Source organism: Solanum dulcamara, chromosome 8, assembly GCF_947179165.1.
Source record: "Solanum dulcamara chromosome 8, daSolDulc1.2, whole genome shotgun sequence".
NCBI lineage: Eukaryota > Viridiplantae > Streptophyta > Magnoliopsida > Solanales > Solanaceae > Solanum > Solanum dulcamara.
This window is the reverse complement of record NC_077244.1, coordinates 67060769-67083416: the sequence shown is the minus strand read 5'-3', so window position 1 is coordinate 67083416 and position 22648 is coordinate 67060769. Positions and strand designations below refer to the sequence as shown.

Here is a 22648-nt window from a genome sequence, read left to right as displayed (position 1 = left end):
ATCAATATGGTGTCTTAGGTTATTTCTATAAGTATTTGGTTTACCGGATCTAATTTGTTCATTTGGTACAATTGTATAAATTTTAGAAAATTTATATAATATACACAACTTGTAAGTTTTTTCATTTTTATGAAAAAAATATTAAATTATTTTTTTACCTCTCCCTAGTAACTCTCACTTTTTGGCTCTCTTGGTGGCTCAAACTCACAACTTTAGAATTGAGAGTGCGGCCATCCGAGCAACTCTCTCTTGTCTAAAAAATTTTAAAGAAAAATCAAGATATATGTCCAAATAAAACTTCAATTTCAAAATAATCTAAGTTTAATTAATCATAATGTCATATACCATATACAAATGGGGCCAAGTTTAGTACGAGTAAATAATTTTTTTGAAAAATAAGTAATTTTTTTTACTTATTTTCAAGTAGCAAGTAAACAAAAATATATTATTTAAAAAATATTTATATATAATCTGATAAAATATTATATCGTTAAAATACTATATATGTAGTTGGAATGAGGAGAGGAGTGAGAGTTTTGGAGTGGTGGGGTTGAGGTAAAGGGTGGAAGTTGGAGGGATGGAAAGGAAACAATGAATTTGAAATAAACTTATGAATTTTATTTTTTTATTTTTAATTGAAGCCATTTTCGGTATTTTTAATGAACTTATTTTTTTAAAAAAATAATTTTAAAATTTAATAATTTGATCAATTAAGAATAAAAAAAATTAAAATATTTTTTTTTAATTTTTTTTCATCAGTACCAAACACAGTCATATATATCATGGATGTAATGAGTTTTTTTACGAAATATAAATTAGTCTTCATAAAGGTGAGATTTATAATTATGAAATAGGATAAATTATCTATTATAATAGAGAAAATGATATGATAATTAAAAAATATATATTATAATCCATTATGATAAGTCAAATTAAACTTACTGTGTAAAATAATTATCACACTATTAGTGTATACTTTTATCGGTAATAATTATTTATTCTTTTAAGGGATGACTTCTAATTCATCAAAAATTGCAGTACTTGAACTTGATTTTTTGTTAAAACAAAAACTAAACTAGATTTTTTTTCTTTTTTTTTTTTAAGAATAGAACCCCTTAATTATTACGTCTTCGTTATGTAAATAATTTATTAAATACATTTTTAAGAAACATCTCAATTTCCCCCCCCCACCCCACCACACACCCCACCACACACACACATATTTTGGCTCTTCTTTTGCCTAACTTCCTTTTTTTTATTTATTTGATGTCCGATTTTTATATTAAAATCTGATTAAATTTGAATTCGTATTGAAAAGTTTTACAAGCGGATAAAACATTTTTTAACAAAAACAACTTTATATCTAGGGCGACTCAAACCCAAAATTCTTAGTATTCACTCTATCACAATATTTATCGGTTGATTTTACTTAACTTTCATTTGACCTAAAAAAAAATATAAAGTGGGGCTACCTTTCCTTGTCTAGTAGATTTGTGTTTACCTTTATCCATCATAAAATCCACCTTTTGCTTTCAATTTGATTTTTCCCTTATTTGAATTTTGGATATATATTACTATCTAAGAAAGGGGAACAACAACACAACGTTAATATATCTGTTTGTGTTTGTCTGTTTATTCTCCTTTATTATATGGGTTTTATAAAAAAAATTGTGGACTTCATTTATATTTATATTTATTTTGTTTATTTTTATTTATTCATTTTAAATTTTATACATCTCTTAAATTAATAATAAATTTAAATATTTTCCTAATTTTTATATTAATTAATATATAATATTACGTTTTGAAAAATTATTTAAAGAAATAAGTAATTAATATTAAAGATTATCTCTTGATCTACTTTTAAAAGTAAAAGTAAAAAAAAAATTGTAACAAAAAAAGTTTGTTGTAGCAATTACGTGTTTTTTTTTTGTTGAGATGAAAAAGAAAAAAAGTTGTTTGAGCAGTCACCCACTCCTTTTCACTTTTAAGTTAACTGTTTAGCTATAAAAATTACTATTCACATTTTTTCAGAATAAATTTTACTTTATTTGAAATTATTGTTTGATCATGAAAATTTAAAAATTAATTTAAAGTTATAATTTTAATTTTTACAATTTATAGCTTATTTTCTAGCTCGTTTTTAAAAATAACAAAGCAAATATGTATATTATTTCATATATTGTAGCAAGCATAATTAATTATTGTCATTGGACTTGTGCACAACACAGGCTATCATAACTAGTATATATATAAAATGCAAAGTGAAAATATGTTTGAACATTATTAATGTCTTCTTGATATATAAAACATCACTTATTTTAAAATAAAATAAAAAGATAAAAACACCACTTATTTTAAAAAGGAAAAAGTACTAATTAATCGTATACTTGACCATATTAAATTGATGTTGTTTAGTGTAAATATTGAATATGATTAAATAGTTTCTATTGTCGAAGTGACAGAAAATTAATGCAAAAACATCTAAGATTTTGGTTTTATGTCTCTAAAAAGGTACCAAGACTATGAATTAATTTAATTGTTATAGGGTTGTTTAATTTATAAACAAGTTATGCATAAATTGTTTAAACATAAAGTTTTTTTATAGAAACAATTTGTTATTTGAGTTTTTCTTTTCTCTGCTCTATTTTCCCTTTTTATTTTCTTGATTGGGAAGTACAACTAAGTACAAACCACGATAATTAAGAATATTCTCTTTGTAGCCCGATAAAAGAAAATATAATAAGTTCTTTGATTCTGCATAAGTAAAAAAGAAAGACAAAAATATACTATTTTATTTTATTTTAAAAAAAGATTCAGTGTGTAAAAAGAAGCAAATCTCAAAAAAGATTTGTTTCCTTTACAAAATCTTTTGGGTAAGAATCTGTCCCATTTGTATTTGAAAAGGCAAGCAATTCTTCAACTTAAATAAAATGAAATAATAGACATTAAATAATCAATTTTAAAATACATTCACTAGAATGGACCACCATCGTTGTTTTATATTCCATGCTAAATAATCAAAGTCCCAACTAAGATTTTTGTGCTTTTGACATATTTTATTACTATATGTCCTTATCAAATATGTTCGGATATGTTTTATTAAAAGTTAGAACTAATAATTTATCAAAAACAACACTCTATCTTTATAAGGTAAAATAAAGTCTACATATATATACTATCATTTTTAGATTTTATTTATTAAATTATACTTCTTGTTAATTTTGAATTTTTGATTGTGACATTAACAGTTTATAATAGGACCTGTCTCAAGTAAATTCTTCCCCTATCTTATGTGCGTATTGAAGATATAAATGTACCCTCAAGAAGTTGGCACTTCCTAAGTGATTTACTTGAATGTACCCTCAAGAAGTTGGCACTTCCTAAGTGATTTACTTGAATGTACCCTCAAGAAATTGGCACTTGAGTAACTTGAATGGACATCTCTTTGTAATTATATTATATTATACTCATTAATAAATATGACTATACTTTACTAGTTGACACAAACTCACAAATAGTTGTAATAATAACTAGGGCAAATGATTGATATCCTAAATTTTGGTATTTAGAGATGATATACCCCTCGTTATAAATGTGACTTGCATATATCTTTACCGTTATAAAAAAGCTCGCATATATCCTTACTATTACAAATTTGGCTTACATATACCATTTTATCTAACGGAAGTGAAAAATTTATTATTATTATTATTTAATTTTTAAAAATTCATATAGGGATATGTATGATTCTTTTCACACATAATTGTTTATTTATTTATTTGATTATCATTATTTGAGTTTCTTATTGTTTTTTTTCTTCCATTCTTTATTGTAAAAATATGAGGAAAAAGTGTGAATGAAAAAAGTGAGAAAAAATTTCAAACTAAATATTTTTCTAGATATATTGTAATATATTTTTTGTATCCTTAAAAAAAAACTGGGGCATATATGATAAATTTTACAAGAAAGTTAGTAAAAAATATATTTGACCATCAAATAATTTCAAATTTACCGTTGAATCAAAGAGACCAAAAAAATACGTGTGAGAATATCAAATATGCCCTTACATAAAAAATTTTAAAATTAAAAAATTATAAAAATAATTCTTTCACTTCCGTTAGAGAGGAAAGGGGTATATGTGAGTTGTCTGTATAACAATAAAAGTGTATATAAATTACTTTTATAACGAGTAATGTATCAATTCTAAATTACGGAGGGGTATATCAGACCATTTTCTCTAATAACAATAATATATCTTCCAAATTGCCAAATTGCATATTTATTACTAGACGGTTGTAATAATAATATAGTACAACAACAACAACCCAGTGAAATTCCACAATGTGGGTCTGGGGAGGGTAAAGTGTACGCAGACCTTATTTCTACCAAGGTAGAACAATTGTTTTCGAGAGACCCTCGGCTCAAAAAAAACATAAAAATAGGTCAGATAAGGTTGTGATTTTTCATGAGAGGGTGTGTTTGGTATGAAAGTTTTTCTAATTTTTTTTATACTCAGTTGATAAAAAAAATAATTTCTTATAACAAATTAGTAAATTCTTTACAATTGAAAAAACAAATGGTACTTTTTAAGTGGAAATATTAGAGAAAACAAATTTTATAGACAACATTTCCACCTCCATTTCCACCTCTTGATCATCTCACATTGGCACCCTGACCCCTAACTTTCCACCCCGTTTTCATAGTATTTTTCTATATTATTTATAAACAATTTTGAAATAATATTTTTATTTGTTTGCTTACCAAACATAAAAAAATAAATAAAAAATCACTTAATTTTTTTAAAAAATGTTTCGTTTATGAAAAAAACATTTTCTTCCGATCAAACACAACCATAATGACTAAAAGGTCATGATTATGTTATGCAAGTGACAAATTTGTGATCTAACCCAAGTTAAAGCCCCATATGGAAAACTTTTTCTTCTTGACGGAAAGCTGGTTCGGGGGTAGAGTACAATACTAAAGTTCCTTGGACTTCCAGGCGATTTTTCTTTTTTGAAGGCCCACCGCTCACCGTTTCATTAAGCGGCTTGAATTTTTTGCCTTTTTCTCCCGCCTCAGCTTCGCGGATGGAAGGAGAGCGAGAGCGTAGCACGCACGAGACCTTGAAAGCTGCTTTTTCAAGTGTCAGTAGCGGAACGTTCTGTCAATCGGGAAGGTTTTTGCATCCGATAAGCCCAAAATATCTCCTTATTGGCCGGTGTAACTCATCTCTAAAGAAGAAATCGGGAAAGAAGGAACTGGACCCAGCAAACTCGATTTCCAAAAAAAAAGAGAGGGCGCTCTTCCAATATTGAGCTCCTACCTAGCTGCTCTACCGTTCATACCTTACAGCGAGTATGATAAATGTCAATAATATTTGGTAGGCAATTCTGGTAGAAAATTCAGATTTGGCGTGCATTAATAAATGACACAATAGGCTTTATCCCTTACATAAGACTAAATGTCGAGTTTGCGATTCATTTTTTTTTTTTTTTTTTATATAACTAGGATATAGGATTCTCTAAGTTCTTAATTATTTTATTATAAAAATTGTACTAAAATTCAGGAATTAACAACAGATAAATTTTATAGGAAGATAATAAAATTTATCTTCAATTCTATTAATAGAATATCAAAAGGAATTCTTAGCTATGAGCAATTTAGCAACGAAGTTTGTGGCTAATTTTAAAAAAATGTGGGAGATAGTTGTTTGAAATTATTTATCAACACTATTTTGATATTAAAATAATCGACATGACTTTCAGTATATATTTCACTTGTAATATTTTGAATATACACTCAACTTTATAGTTTTATTTTTTCATTATTGAAATATTAGTTTTTTTAAAAGAAAAAATAATAAACCAACACTAGTGCAAAGTCCAGGGCACAAGCACATTGTTATAGTTAAAATTACAGCTCAATATGAAATATGGTTCTTTGATGGTATATGCGGTGTATATAGATAGGTATATTATATATAATATGTATATTTAATATAAATATACTATGTACATATTTTATAAATTAGATAGCCGAATGTACATCCATGTAAATTTTCCTTTGATTACATCTCTCGTAACTCCTAACAATAGGCTTTTTCTTGGGTTTCCATCCGATCTCCAGTATCTGTGTTGAAGCTCGATTAAATTTAGATTTATATTGAAAAGTCCTACATTGAAGATAATTAAAACTCTTTCCAACAAAGGACAAAGACAGTTCATATCCAAATTAGGAACTCAAACCTAAAACTTCTAATTAAAGATAAAAAAATAATTATCACTCTATCACAATTCTTGTCGGTACCTAACAGAGTTCGGTGATGTGTGAGGGTTTTGGCGAAGCCCAACTACCCAACCAATCAAGTAAGTGTTAGTATTACTACATATTTTCCACATGGGGAATTGTCACAGGCATGCTTCAACAGTCAATAACGCATTCATGGCTGCGCTTGTGGACCATTTTGGGACATGAACTAATTATATTACAAAAATAAATTCACACCACATAACTAAATAAGATACTACATTACTAAACAAGCCAGACGTTCATTTTTCCTCTAATTTATCCAAAAAAAAAATACATAACAAAATTACAATTAATACACATTTGGATGACATTTGCCTCGTTCGTGATTTTAGGCCAAGAATCCGTTTGGATTGACTTATAAGTTGCTTTCAATTTTTTTGAGTATTTGACTGATCAACTTAAAATCATTTTGTGCATAAAATAAACCCTCCAAATAATTGTGTCTATTTGTTTGAGCTTATCTAAAACAGATTATAAGCTGGTTAAAATAAGTTAAGTCAAACAGACACCAAAGAGAAAAGAGTGCTATATATTAGTTAACATTCCATGTATAATTTTAAAAATCATATTGTCCAAATTAAATTCACTTACAATTCATCTTTAGGTAAAGACAAAAAGGCTCATTTTATGTAACAACTGATTTGGTATGATCACGTTACCTTAATATTTTCTTCTCATTTTATCTTTATTTATTATTAAATAATTCTATTTTTTTCATTTACCCTATCTTTTCATTGTAGTTCTACCCCATATCCTATAATTTCTTGTACGTTTATCATTCAAATTATGGATATGTCACATTATGTAATAACGGAGAACGATACAATCTATCCAATTTTTATATTCATTAAAACAATACCGTACGATACAATACAACACAATACAATATGATACATTATGAAACAGTACGTAACAACCATCCAAACAAAGTGTAATGCATCCTTCATCACACCTCATCTTTACCCCTACCCCTTAGCCCCCACCTCCATAGTATATGTCTAAATCAAATGCAAATCTTTTTTTTATTATTGGATGTCCCCGAAGGAACAATCAAATGCAAATATTTTAGGGCATGGCTGCGTACAATAGACCCTTGCGGTCAGTCCCTTCCCCGGACCCCGCGCATAGCGGGAGCTTTAGTGCACCGGGCTGCCCTTTTAATAATTTTTGCATACATATTGACACACACACACAAAAAAAAAAAACTCACTTATTTTTCTAAAAAACATCTATCAAGAATATTTTTTTCCTGGTACCAAACACATCCTTAGTCATCCAAGTCATTCTACAGCCGTGGTTCTCCTTCATCTGTCTCCGATAATTACTCCTCATAAAATTGAGCTTTGATTCTTTTTAGTTCTTGAGAAGTCATGCATAACCGTATTCCGTTTGGCCTTTTGTTTACCTTAAATTCTCTCCTTTTCATATTGCTTGGTCCTTATTAACGTGATATATTCTCAAGAAAGCTTTAATTAGAGGTATATTTTATTACACTAATCTTATTAATAATTAATGATGCTTTGAGATATAGGAGGCAATTGCTCGGATGGTAAGCATCCCTTACTTCCAATCTTTAGATTGTCAGTTCGAGTAATCAAAAGAGCAAAAGGTGGAAGCTCATAAGAAGGGATAAACAAAATAAAAACATAAAAATAAAACTCTCCTAAATGAAACATTTATTTTGATAAAGAGGTCAAGTAAAAGTGAGTAAATGATAAATCTCACCTTTGATTCCGAAAATAGTTCCATTTGGTTCCTTTAAATCAATATCTATTCGTTTCATTGCACACAAAAGTTCCATTTAGATCTTGTGAAAATTTCTTTAACGGAATCGGATTTGAGGGATCTAAGGCTAATGCCTATGATTCAAAGAGGCAACATATTTTAAGAAATTAATTTATTTATATAATGAACGCTTGAGAATGCATGTTAAGGTATTTTAAAAAATTTACATCATTTTTTTTTAATAAAAAGTGATAGTTAGGATGTCCAGCTAAATGAAACTTACGGACACTTTTAATATGTTATTGATGTGTTAAACCAAAACAATATCATAAAAGGGCCCACAATTGTATAATAGAGATTAATGAACTATATAAAAGCAAAGGAAGCTTTTAATTTTGGGAATGTTTGACTTGAAAAATAGCCAATTCTTTTGTCGGTCAGTGAATAATAAAAGAGAGGCGTGATCTTTGCTTTGCATGTCAGCAAAATTTTCCAATTGGTTTCAAAAGTCTTGAACCAAAAAATAGAATGAAAGCGTAGTTAATTAGGACTTGGGAATTTGGCATTCATATTGCCTTTACCCATGCAAGTGGTTCCAATATTTAGAGTTTATAAAAATGTCGAGGAAGAAACAAATATATATAAGTTATTATTCCATCATTAATTTCCCATTTTATAACAATATTCGTATTTAGAGATCCAATATCTTGTGATGAAGGCATTAAAAGTACCTATGTAAAGGTGAATTTAGAATTTGTAAATTCTAAATATCTTTTTAAAACAATGTATTTGAAGATCAATTTGTTTAAGAAATCGTTAGTCGTTTATTTTTTTTAAAAAAATGTTTGTCATAACAAGCATAGAGGTTGTCGTAGGAAAATGCCAATCCTTTGTAGCCTGCAAACTGTAAATTGATGGTTGAATATACTATATAATAGACGGCAAAATAATGAAAACCGGTACGGTGATTATATTGACTAGTATTTATGATGTTTGTTTGCAAGTATATATTGATGGCAAGAAGGATCCTATGCTTGCTGCTATGTCAGGTGCATTATTGTTTTAACATTTCATTTGACTTATATTAAAAATTATCGTCATTTCACATTAATTAGCTTAGTAATTAGAATTAAGATTCACAACTTACAACTATGCATATAGATCGATCACTTAAAGGATAATTATCCATAAATAAGCTAAAATACTTACTTAGCATGTTATTACAAACAAGTTAAAATACATATACACTGATCATAGTGTAAATAGTCTTTACACTTTCAGTATATATAACTTGAAAATGTATTTACTAATCGTAGTCTCGTAGAAGCATATTGCGCGCACATATATTTATATAGATCATGTTAGTCGATGATTAACTAGGGTTTATTCTTATACTATTGAATGAGCTAGACCTTGCTAACATGGCGATAAGCCGGCGAAATGTGGATTCATCACAAGGAAGAAGGATTATGTTCCCATTATCAAAGCCATATTCTTCAGCAGCTTTGTCAAGAAGGTTTTGGAACAATGGATTCTTCAAGTAAGATGTAGGCACAACAAACCTTTTCATTTCACTCCCAACATAAACAACAAAATGCCCTTTTGGTGTTCTTGATCTAATTCTACCTTCATGATCTTCTTTAGTAGTACTATTTTTCTTAGGCATTTCAAAGTTTGAAATTTGAAAGACAATATAAGAAGAGTTAAAAGGACAATATATAGAAGGGTCCATTTATATAGTGAACAAGTGCATGTGCTCATGATATTTTTTTTTCTCTTTCTTATTATGGGTATATAGTAGATAAGGGTAATAAGTACAAAAGGAGTAAATAAGGAATGAGGCCAAAAAGTGTGACTGATGGAGTGATCATGTCCATGCAAAATGGCTTAATAGGGCTGGGGAGAGTCTAAGTTTGCTAGGGTTTTAGTGGTTATGACTTGTGATGGATGCAATGGTTCTGATCTGCATGCAGGGAAGAGCTTCAGCAGAAGCACATGGTGTCAGGAAAATTGATATCTTCCTTCCATACCCTAATCTAGTAAATTCAAATGCATCCATTCCTCTTCCTCCTTGTGTGTGTCTGAGTGGTATTACCTTCGATTATTAATAGGTAGTTTGTGAATTTTGAATACCGAATTATTGAATATATCAAAGAAAAAGACTAGTATGTTTTCATAAATACTTTAGTGCATACGCCAAATGCAATCTCGTAACTGTAACGTCTAACAAGTAGAGCAGTGGAACTTGATCAATCCAACATCTTATGCATCATAAGTGCAATTACATGCTTAATAACAGGTTCAGGTGTCCATATGGACATCCTTGATCAGAAAATTACAATATATATATATAAGTCAAATTTTACTTTATATTGATATATATATAGTATTTTGAACATCCTCAAAACCAATAGAGACCCGTAGCACAGTGGCAAAGGTATGCACGAAACTTACACGGCGCCTAGCTGGTTCAATTCCACACACAATTTGATACTGAAGTGAGAAGTAGCTCGATGACATCTGGGTGCAGAAGTATGCAGGGCATGCAAAGATCGATTCCCTATAGAGTTACTACCAGGGCCGGAGCCACACTGTGGCTAGGGGTTCGGATGAACCCCTTTCGGCGAAAAATTATACTATTTATACATAGTTAAAATAATTTTTTATGTATAAATAGTAAATATCGAACCCCTTTCGGCTAGTTCGTATGTCTATTTCTTTAATTTTTGAATCCATTATTAAAAATTCTGGCTCCGTCATTGATTACTACGCTAACTGATGCTGCTTATGATTAGGTAAACACACGTATAATAGAGCATGAAATAACATATTCAACATCTCATAGACATGCTAACCCAAAACTAGGAACTTGATACCCGAAGGTACCATTCTAAAAGAAGGGTGTAAAGGTTACCTGAAGAGAAAAACAATTTCACACAAACTATATATTAAAGTTTTTCAATTAATTAATGCAACTTGTTCTGTTGAATATTCACTCATTAAAATTAGTAAGGTAAAACTGATCCTCTTTACGTGTACTTATTTATATTGAGGATTTTTAAAATTATATTATTAATAAAAAATAGATAGACAATTGTCTAATAGAAAAGAAACAAGGGCAGATTAACTGAACCAGACCAGAGCAGACCAAATTCGTTTAGTTAGTTATGGGATGTTGACTGCCATAACCAAATGTTGATGATATTTATATTCATATCATAAATGCCAAATTGGTGGAGCTAGGGGCTTCCATTTTCTGAAGAAGAGTATGCAACTAGCCCATCTCCTCCAGGATAAGATAACATACAATTCAAGTACAAATTTCATTAGATAGTATATATTTTATTTTGTTGCCCTTGTTTAATTTGTACCTGCTTTGTTCAAAAAATATTTAACTAATAGTATTTACTATTCCTTCGCATCATTTTACTTGTTAAAAATAGATGATTCATAATAATTGTCATTTTAAAAAATCGAGATATAATTAAATGCATTCTTCTCATTTTATCTCAAGTACTAATAATTACTGGAAGTAATTTTAACATAAAAAATATAAGTGAAGAATGTATACACATACTCTATTATTGTGATCGTTTAGATTGACTCTCTTTTATTTATTGAAGAGAGTTAAACAAAAAATATTTACTGAAAAGAGATGAGCATTATAAATGATTAATAAAGATAAATAAGCGTATAATAGTCAAAACACATAATTTCTTAAAGAGCATGTAAATAAAAAATGTGACAAGTAAAGTAATTCGGGACTATAATGCATTGAACAAGTGAGTCTTAAATTTCATATATATAAATTGAGTTAAAATCAAATGAGTCTTGAAAGCAACGATAAAAATCACCATCATTACAAAATGAATTGTTAGATTTGTAAAATTGATAATTGAGTTATGGTCTTTATAATATATAAAACTTATGTTATAAATTTGAGTTTATTTGAAGTAAATTAAGGAGGAGATTCCTTGTGGGCCGGGTGTATGCTATTTTGGGCCGTCATGTTCACAAAGGGCATCGGGGGTCCATTATCTTATTATCGATCTTACAGATTACCAGAGAGTTCCGTAGAGAGAGAAAGCGAAGAAGAGAGAGAAAGCATGACGACGATTCGTAGATTCAGCTGCAATGATCTTCTCCGCTTCGCATCAGTGAATCTAGATCATCTTACTGAAACAGTAAAACTTGACCCTCTCTGTTTCCCCTAAATTTCGTTTATTTTTTGGTTAATTTCTTAACGAAAACTGCATATTTTTTAGTGTTTTCTGAATTAGAACGAGTTTTAAGATGATTTTTCATGACTTTAAGAAATTTGAAAGGAGTGTTAACAGGATTTGTGGTGCATTTTAGAATTTTGAAACGAGTTTTAACATGATTTATAGTGTTTTTTTTGTGAAATTTGGATGAATTTTAGCATGATTTGTAGTGCCTTTTGCTATACTTATTAAAAAATGAGTTTTAACATCTGCTGCAGTTCAACATGTCATTTTATATGACTTACATGGCAAGATGGCCGGACTATTTCCATGTTGCAGAAGCTCCTGGCGGCCACATCATGGGATACAGTGAGTTATTCCACTGTAGATTTTAAAATTCATAGTATTTTTGGGACGATTTAAGCAGACGACTGATGATTATTTGATTTATTCAGATTGAGTAAATTAGAAATATCAAATATAAGCTTTTGAAGCATTGACTAAATGCCTTAGTGTTAGATAGGAGCCAGTTAAGTAGTAAGAGTTTAGATCCTTTTAGGAATACAGAAAATCTTTGAAAATCAAGAAAAAAATTGCAAGAATTGATAATAATATGCCTAAAGCTCTCCTTTAATCTTACCTTCTTTTTCAAGAGCAAATTGTTTTCTAAAGGGGGATGAAGTGAGGGGGATTTCTCAAGGACGATTCTTTAGCAGCACTGTTTGATGAGGATGTACATTAACTTTGCTTTCTAGCTTTTCTTTGTCAGTTTAGTTGGCAGAGAATTACTCTGCTTTATTGAATTTAGGTCAAACAATAGTGCATAGATGCTTTGTTATAGCGAGGAATGCCATGGATCTTTGTTGGCCTTAAACGTTCTGAATTTCATTTCTCCTTCAAAAAGAGATTGGGAACATACAGTAGATTTCTTGTGCTGCTTTAGGCGGATTTTAGTTATTCTGTCCCCTAGATGCTAACATTATGTTTTTCTAAATTTCCCACAACAGAACCTAGGTTTAAGACAGATGCAAGTAATCATTCTGTTATACTTCCTTCAGTGAAAAGGTTTCATTTACTCGTTGTTGTTTTTTCTAGAAAAAGGTCAGACTTTATTGGTGACAAAGTGGTTAGAATGTTAATTATGTACTTAGTTTGGCACTGGCTGGTGCATTCTGGCCTCTTCATGGGTGATAAAAGTGGTTAGAATGTCAATTATGTAGTTGTCTTATTTTGGCAGCTACTACATGTTGCATTCCGGCTCTCATAAATTAGCAAGAATATTTTTTTTTTCTGATAACCAAGCAGGAGTGTTTGTTATCAATGTTTCGAAAATTACTCCTGAGAAACCTGTCTTTTTTAAAACTAGTGTTGGCTTATGTCACGTGTACAGTTATGGGAAAAGTTGAAGGGCAAGGAGAATCTTGGCATGGTCACGTCACTGCAGTAACTGTGGCTCCTGAATATAGGAGGCAGCAATTAGCCAAGAAATTGATGAACCTGCTGGAAGATGTCAGTGATAAGATGTAAGCATCTATACAGTGGAAAAACTGTTCTTTGCTAAATTCCATTACTGAGAGATTAATGCCTATATAATTAGAATCCTGGAAACAAAAGCAAATTGAGAAAAGCACTCACGCTTTAGATTATAAGGAGTGTCAGTATATTGTAAAATGTTAGTTCACAGTATTTCATGAATCCTGGTTGCATTTTTCGAGTTCATCTTTCCAAATTTATCATTTTGTCGTTTCACAATTCTCTTTTATGTAGAGGCTTCCAGATTACCGCAGAGATGCATTTAATTTTAACTTGTCATGCGTAGTTTGTTTACAGTTTTTCCTCTTCTTTGCTTTAATCTAGCTTGTGGTTTGTTTCACTAGATGTCTTAAAAACATGTTACAGACTTTGCTACCTTCTGGGTTTACTTCCTTGTATCTCCTTATAGCTTCAGAAAAAGTCTACACTGTGAATCCTGCTCATAGATGTTTAAGGGGTCGTTTGGTAGGGTGTATAAGAATAATGCTACAAAGAGTGTATTAGTAATGCTTGCATTATTTCTTATGCACTATTTGATTTGGTGTATTAGAAATAGCATGCATTGCAACTTATCAAAAATAAAATAAAATAGCATGCATTGCATAATTTTGTTTAAAAAATATTTATTTACAAAGATACCTTCCACAAATATGGTGGATAAAAAAGATTTTGAGGGGCAAGTGGGTCTTTAACCATGCTAATACATGCATTAAATTCCCTTGCATTACTAATACCTTGAATTTCCATGTATTTGTACTAATGCTTGCATTAGTTATACATAAGTTAAAAAAGTGTACCAAACAAGATACTACTAATACATAGAGCTAATGTATGCATTATTTCTTCTAATAAACTCTACCAAACGACCAACTGATCTAATCAATGCATAGTAACAGAGTACACTTGTACAAGTAGTGCAAAGTTTTGGGTCATAAATCCCTTGTAAATCTCTGCATGACCTTTGCCTTTTTGGGAGAATAAAATTATACTTTTAGCTGTTAGGTGCCTTTATTCTGAGCTTGGTGCTGTGGATACTGGAACCTCCTTTCGGATAGTGAAAGAGGTATCTTATTTCCCTTAGTCTTGTTGTTCCAGGCATAGTTATGCTATGTAAGTTTGTGTTATGGCATAAAAGTTGAGTGTGAAATGATACGATTAGATTGATTTCATCTTAGCATTGTGTAGCTCAGCTTTGTTTTCTTTTTCTAATATTCTTGCTACTTGGCTCACCAGTCTTTGCATGATGACATGAAGCTTAATGTGACGAGAGTAGACTGAGATCAGTAACCTGCTCCTCGTTTTTGGACCTCCTAAAAGTGTATAGTTTTGATCTCTATTCTATTTAAACTATAATGGGCTTATTAGATTGAGCACTCACTTTGTATGATGGTATAAAGTTAGTGTCAGGCTAGAATAATAATTTTTTTTTGTAATCTTTGCTGATGTTTGTGGCTACTAGCTGAATCAATCTTTTTAATTGTGTGATTTGCTGTCCAAGCTTGGCTCTAAGGTGAACTTTGTTCTTGTAGTGATAAGGCTTACTTTGTGGACTTGTTTGTGAGAGCATCAAATACACCAGCCATAAAGATGTACGAGAAGGTAATAACCTATCCTGAGATTAACCTTGTTGGAGTTGTATCTGGACGAATATTTATTCTTGGTATTAATCCTGTCAACTGTTTGGTCTTTTCCAGCTTGATTATGTAATATATAGGCGAGTTTTACGCTATTACTCTGGGGAGGAAGATGGTTTGGGTGAGTTGCTGCATTTCACTGTGACATAGTTTCTACGTACTTTATGATGTACTGTTATGACCCTTGTTTCCTCTTTGCTGTTCCAGATATGAGGAAGGCGTTATCACGAGATGTAGAAAAGAAGTCTATCATCCCTCTTAAACGACCGGTGACTCCAGATGAATTGGAGTATGACTGAGTCGCTAAAAGAGTTGTTACCATGTAGTATATCTTTCAAGAAGCTAAGTTTAGACATCAAGAAGTCTTAGCTGGAAATGTATTAGATGAGGTGTCTGAGTTCTTATCTCTATCTGAAAATGGATACTTTCTATTTTAGTGTTATGCCAGTAAGTACTTGCATATTATGTTTAAGAACCAAGTGCTAACTGAGTCATTTTTTCCCAAAGGCTACTTAAGTTTACCAAATTTGGCCATACTAGCTCTATTGAACTTTAATAATGCAAATATGTTCTGTGACTATTCATTATGGAATTGCTCAATAAGATATTACAATTCAAATTACAAATATGACCTGAAGAGAAAGAAGTTTTGTGACTACATATGCAAGTACTCCATTCAAACTATATATATATATATGCATACTATGTACATTTATACTATGATCTTATTCCTTGCGTTATACTAAGTATGCATTGCGATTTTATGAGATTTGAAATCTTCCACTAGCATTTGATTATCACAAATTCGAAGCCTAATGAGGTTCTAGCCACCCGTTAAGTACTACCTCCTTATGGGATCCTTTTGTCCCATTTTATATGACATAATTCAAATATTTTAAATTGTTAAGTTTTGTGAGATAGTATTTTTTATTTATTAAGTTTCAAAATATGTAAATTATTTTAAAAAAATTGTATGTTCGAATACACAATCAAAACAAAAAGAATTGACTAGCGAAATCTGAACAACAATTCCAATAACAACAAACTTAGTGCAATTTTATGAGTGGAGTTTGAAGAGGGTGGCGTGTACCCCGTCTTACTTCGGCATGTGAGTAATAATGACAAAACTAATTAGACCCTATCTTACCTGACTAAATCTGAATAAATGGGTGCTACTCCCAGCATAATTTTTTCTATACTCTGTACTTAAATTCAAAATCTTTAATTAAGGCTGAAGTTGTCTCACTAATGCACCACAACCTTCTTAGTATCTTTATGTCCTTATTAAAGTATAGTTGAATCATGTTGTCAAATTTTCTCCTTTCCTAGTTCTTCCAAACCCAAAATGCTTATACTAGTCTTCCTTTTACTAATCTAACCACCGGTAGATGGTAACTGCTCTTTCAAGAATACCAACATCATTTCTCAGATCAATTGATTTCATAATCCCTCCCCGTAACCTCCCCCACCCCCCACCCCCACCCTCTCTCCTTGTCTGACGAAGGGGGAGAGAAAAAAAGCTGATTTATTCTTGAACTGAAAAATGCAATTGAAATCTGTTAACACATTTGTAATCACAATCATGTTGGGTTTTACACTTATCATTCTATTCTTCTCTGGATTTCTTGATTTCCCACTTCACACTTCTTCAATCCCATCAACAAAAAATCAAATTTTGACCACCATCTCAGCTTCCGAGCCCGACCCGTTTAGCAACTTGTTGGGTGCTTTCAAGAAATGGGATTCTCAAGTGGGTTGTGCTCAATTTAGCGGGAAACACAAAGGGTTATTAGGAAATGGGTTGTTGTTGAATTCTTCTACTGGTTCTTTGCAAAATGTTGATGATGGTGAATTGAAGTGTAATGAACTAAAGATGGATCATGTGAGTGTATTAGTTAAAGGGTGGACTTGGATTCCTGATAATTTGGATAATTTGTACTCTTGTCGGTGTGGGCTTAGCTGCTTGTGGACTAAATCTTCGGTTGTTGCTGATAAACCTGATGCTTTGATGTTTGAGACAACTACTCCTCCTATTGAGGTATTCTCCTTAACCAGTGTTAGCTCTTTTATCGAGTTGATTTCTCATATGATCACTCAATTAATAGTTATTATCTCACAAAGTAAATAATAACTATTAGTTGAGTCAATCTTTAGCATGAATGAGTTCTTTGCTTGGTAATCAGTAATGATAATGCATCTAGATAAACCTACATTTCTACTTTGTGGTATTTCCTGATTGTTTATATTTTGGTTCATTACTTTCTGAGGCTCTAAACGTCTATAATCTCTAGGATCAATGCCAGCTTAGCTCCGAAACATGAAAGAATGGAGGCAAATGATCAATTATCCCTATAAGGCTAAGTAGTCGTTCTTACACATACAGTAGGTCTGGTGCTTGTGAAGAGATTCTTATTCTGCTTAGTGACTTGTAAGTCCGTGTAAAATAAATGTGACACATAGAGAAACTCTAGTGTCAGAGAACCTCATTTCTTGTAAAAAAAAAAAGATACAGAAAAATGGAAACAGGGTTGGAGGATCTTTCTTCAGCCTTGAAGGTATGCTGCTGCTTTAGCGCGAATGAAAGGATTTCTTCAAATTAAATCGACCAAATGTCTAATATTGTAAGATCAATATTGAATCTTGATGGTATCAGTTTATGATTTCTACTGCCTCACTAAAGAGACTCAGGAATTACCTTTTTAATGTCATCTGAGATGTCACAAGTTGGAAGGGTGATATGAATTGCAAATATTAAGTTACCTAGAGGATGCAGCTTGTCTATTCCTTCTACCTCATTTCCCTTTCTTATTAAATTAGGATATGATGAACTCAAGCATTCAGAATGTGAGGAAATATAAAAAAAAAAAGGTCAGCCCGGTGCACTTAAGCTCCCGCTATGCGCAGGGTCCGGGGAAGGGCCCGACCACAAGGGTCTGTTGTACGCAGCCTTACCTTGCATTTCTGCCAGAGGCTGTTTCCAAGGCTTGAACCCGTGACCTCCTGGTCACATGGCAGCAACTTTACCAGTTACTCCAAGGTGAGGAAATATAATTATCAATTAACAACTTAAGTGCCATTAAATGCTCTGAAGACATTATCTAACATTTAATTATGCGAAATCGACATGTATGGATGCACTAAGCATTTTGAATCATCTAACCTTGTTTAATTATGTGAAATCAACATGTATGAATGCACTAAGCGTTTTGCACATGTTTAGCTTCTTGTTAGTCTTTACATTATGGGCCGTCTCCATCCTAAATTGGGTTTTGACCTGTCATACTCCAGAAATACAATCTTGAAGCCTCAGCTTCCTCTCCTCTTCTCCCCTGCAGCTCGTTTCACATCCTTTATGTTAAACTTCTGATGTTTTTCCAAAGCTAATCAGTGGAGCTTGCAGCTAGGAGTTTTTTCTGCATGGAATGGAAAATAAAACCTTTTGACCTTTATTTTCGGATAGACTAACCCACAGCCACTGATTACTTTCGTACATGTGTCACAGACTATTATTTTCAAATAGAGCCCCAAAGCAGTGATCTTGACCAACCAAATGGTTGTCTTTCATTACTCTTCCCCAGAGTAGTTATTAATGTATGGAAAGAATTGAAACAATAATAATTTATCCTTTACTTATATAATGGTAGGGGCATTATTCGGCTCTATTATTTTGGTAAATAATACACCTGGCCCAATGATTGTTTACTAATAGTTATGATTCGTTCTTAGTTTAAATCTTATTTTTGTATAAGGTGGTCAAGTCCTTTCATTCAATTGTGATGGAAAACCTAAATAGTTGTCTGCTGTACTTGCTATGTTCTGTGAAATATTTTTGCTATGACTTGTTTCAACTTACCAATTAGCAAGTCTATTCATGCATTACTGTGAACTGAACATATATGGTGCACCTTTTAGACCTATGCAAAATTCAAGTTTGCTGTCTTACTATATTTTTTGGCATCACTTTTCTTAATGTTCAGTGATATAGCTATATACTGTAATAGAGTGCTAGGAAGTTAAGTGCGACAATAGTTGTTGGCAGCTTGTTAGGAAATCAAAGAGCCATTTGTTCTCATAGATGTTGAAGTACAGGTGAATAGAATAGCAACCATGTAACAAGATCTGTAAATTGGTGTTCCGTGTGGAACAATTTTGTTTATAGGTGGTTAGGGACTTTTTTTGGTGGTCTGGTGACTTTTTGACTTTGTAATCTACAGAGATACTCTCCGTTGGACCTAAGACTTAGCGCCTAAGGTTTCACTTCCCCTAGTTGATTCTGTTTCTACAATACAGCTTCTTTTTTTCATTTAATAATTGTATTCCGTATGATAGCCACATTACTTCTCTCTATGCTATTATTAGAGGATATGTGGGATGAATTATTCGTCCTAAAAGTAAATTCTTCTGGTTTTCAAGCACCTTAGTGAATCAGTAAATCTTCCATTCTTTATTTTCTGGTCATGTTTACGTATAACGTATTCCCTTTCTGTGATGAGGTTCATCATTTGAGAATTGCCTGATCAATCTTGCTTTCTTCTGTCCATTATTATAATATTATCTAGCTAAGTTTCTTTCTTAAAATGCCGAGTTTACTAGAGAAATAGTCTCTGTTGAAAGACATATTGCTGATTCTATGAAGTTGCACAAAATATATCTTAGGAGTTGTTATTTCAGCATCAATCTCTGGCCTATTCCCTCATCCTTTTGTTTTAAATCTCTCCATCGTAGGGAGGGGAGAATTATCTTTCTTCTTTGCTGAGATCCCCACAGTAAATCTGAATTACATAGAACCTTTACTTGTTGTACACACTATGCATTCTTTTTCTTCACTCCAGCCTCCTTACAATTGTTGTTTAACTTATCAGAGACGTCAAGGTGATCCATTACGTGTATACATGGATCTTGAAGCTGGTAGAAAGAATTCAGGGTATGAGGATATATTTATTAGCTATCATGCAAAAGATGATGTCCAGTCAACCTATGCGGGCACACTTTTTCATAACAATCGGAATTATCACCTTTCTCCTTTTAAGAACAACGTAAGTGAAATGCCGCTTTGTTCCTTCAATTTTCCTGTACAATATTCAATCATCGAGCATAATGATATTTATTACTCATTTCTTTTAAGTACTTGTTACAGTCTCCCGCGATTTGTAAATTTGTAGGATACTCTTGTTTATTGGTCTTCATCACGTTGTCTTCCTCAAAGGAACCAGCTTGCCAAACGTATTCTCAGCTTGCTACCCTCCCATTCATTTGGCAAGTGCCTGAACAATGTTGGAGGTCTAGACAAGGCACTCTCATTTTATCCTGAGTGTATCAAGGATTTTAATGAAGCACCTAAATGGTGGGATCATTTGCATTGCGCGATGTCACATTACAAGTTTGTCCTTGCGATTGAGAACACCAGGACAGAGAGTTATGTAACAGAGAAGTTGTTTTACGCTCTGGACTCAGGTGCAGTCCCCATTTATTTTGGTGCCCCGAATGTCTGGGACTTTGTACCTCCACATTCAATAATTGATGGAAGCAAGTTTAGCTCTTTGGAGGAGTTGGCCTCGTACGTTAAGGCCATTGCTAATAATCCGGTAGCTTATGCAGAGTACCATGCATGGAGGAGATGTGGCGTACTGGGAAACTATAGAAAAACACGGGCAGCTAGTCTGGATACTTTGCCTTGCAGGTTATGTGAAGCCATCAGTAAAAGAAATGGGAGAAATGCAAAAGCCTCTTGACTATTCAACTGCAAAAATACAGGGTACAAGGTTTTAAATTTCATTATTATTGTGTACTTAGGTCTTCTAGTGTTGTTTCTAAACAGTGCATGTGTTAGGCTATAGACTAGGTAGAGTGGGTTGTAAAGATCTCCCTTACAAATTAATGATACATAAATTTTGGTTCAACAAAATTGTGTATTCTATATGTCCATTTCCACCAATATTCTCCTTGATCTGTTAATACTGGTGCATTCTTGACCCTAGAATTCGTCTGGTCTCCAGATGTGAATAGTAGCATCAACTTTTTTGCGCTGGTAAATTAACCTAATCGGTGACTCTCAAATTAGAGAATGCAATTGTGACACTATATGGAGGTCAGAGCATTGTCCGAGTGAGCATTGTCCCGGATTAGGGTAAACAGTAAGTTGGTGGTTGAGTGTTTCTCGCTTTCTGGTGGAATAGGCTTGGGTATGTCACGACCCAAAATGGGCATGAGTGACATTCACACTTAACCTCCTAGGTGGGAGAACCAACGATACAAACCCCAACTAATAAATATGATAATAATGCGGAAGCTCAAATAATACGTTTTTCCCAAAATCTGAAAGTCATCACATGAAGGACATCTAAATTCTAAAACTAAGTCTCGAATTATCAAACACCAAATAAATAACATAACATGTCCAAAAACTAAGGATACCATGCCATGACAAGAGATTCCATCGCCAGCTAGAAGGATAGCTCACCCCGCAATCCGATGAACTGGAGACTGACTAGAGCTGAGGTCGAATCGAAGTCGGAATACTCGCTGCACTCCACAAAATAAAACAAGAAAAGATACAAGTAGGGGTCAATACATGACAATATGTACTGAGTAGGTATTATCAGTCGACTCAAAATAGAAATCAATATACATAAAGTAATAGCGGAAAATCAACAATAACACTTAACAGATGGCAACCAATGAACAATTACATAACCAGTCAACAATATCAAGATCACACATGAGGACTCAAGCCTCCACACACTCTTTTGGAAAATGAGTTATTGGAGATTGGGTAGTATTAAGTCATTTTAATTTATTTTCCTTTAATATTACCGTGTCGGAACGTGACACCCGATCCAAATATATCTTGTCGGAACGTGACACCCGATCCAAATATACCGTGTCGGAGCGTGACATCCGATTGAGATATAATTACTTTATCATTCTTTATTATTACATTCCACTTCATTAATAATATTTCATCAAACCTTCTATATTCAAGACACCATTTTTGATAGGGCAAGTTCAAGATTATGGATTTCATGGCCTCGGGATTTCAGACCAATCACAACAACATATCAACCATCCAAACTAGAACAATTAAATGCGTAGTAATCTTCACACATTACTCAATGAATATCAATCAATATTAAGAGTCTATCTATGATATAGAATAAAAATCATAACCTACCTCAACTGAAGAACCTAAGTAAAGCAAGCTAATCCACCAATGTCTTTCCTTTCTTCAATGCCTCAGACCAA

The 22648-nt window shown here is 32.1% G+C and overlaps 2 protein-coding genes across 2 annotated transcripts; both read left to right on the top strand.

Annotated features, from left to right (window-relative positions):
- The first annotated feature begins 12067 nt into the window (after positions 1 to 12067).
- On the top strand, positions 12068 to 16034 carry LOC129901149 (N-terminal acetyltransferase B complex catalytic subunit NAA20). The gene is made up of 6 exons (XM_055976274.1): positions 12068 to 12221; positions 12518 to 12608; positions 13630 to 13762; positions 15302 to 15371; positions 15467 to 15527; positions 15614 to 16034. Exons 1-6 carry the CDS (start codon positions 12144 to 12146, stop codon positions 15703 to 15705), a joined length of 525 nt encoding a protein of 174 aa, XP_055832249.1. The 5' UTR covers positions 12068 to 12143; the 3' UTR covers positions 15706 to 16034.
- A 676-nt stretch (positions 16035 to 16710) lies between these two features.
- Positions 16711 to 21302, top strand: LOC129901234 (alpha-(1,4)-fucosyltransferase). The gene is made up of 3 exons (XM_055976363.1): positions 16711 to 17444; positions 20269 to 20442; positions 20569 to 21302. Exons 1-3 carry the CDS (start codon positions 16950 to 16952, stop codon positions 21136 to 21138), a joined length of 1239 nt encoding a protein of 412 aa, XP_055832338.1. The 5' UTR covers positions 16711 to 16949; the 3' UTR covers positions 21139 to 21302.
- The last annotated feature ends 1346 nt before the right edge of the window (positions 21303 to 22648 follow it).

Excerpts from the sequence above, each read along its gene's own strand:
- LOC129901234 (XM_055976363.1), top strand. The coding sequence starts at position 16,950 with ATGCAATTGAAATCTGTTAACACATTTGTAATCACAATCATGTTGGGT. Across the intron at positions 17,445-20,268 it reads CAACTACTCCTCCTATTGAG|AGACGTCAAGGTGATCCATT; the intron begins GTATTCTCCTTA and ends TTAACTTATCAG. Across the intron at positions 20,443-20,568 it reads TTTCTCCTTTTAAGAACAAC|GATACTCTTGTTTATTGGTC; the intron begins GTAAGTGAAATG and ends GTAAATTTGTAG.
- LOC129901149 (XM_055976274.1), top strand. The coding sequence starts at position 12,144 with ATGACGACGATTCGTAGATTCAGCTGCAATGATCTTCTCCGCTTCGCA. Across the intron at positions 12,609-13,629 it reads CGGCCACATCATGGGATACA|TTATGGGAAAAGTTGAAGGG; the intron begins GTGAGTTATTCC and ends TCACGTGTACAG. Across the intron at positions 15,528-15,613 it reads TGGGGAGGAAGATGGTTTGG|ATATGAGGAAGGCGTTATCA; the intron begins GTGAGTTGCTGC and ends TTGCTGTTCCAG.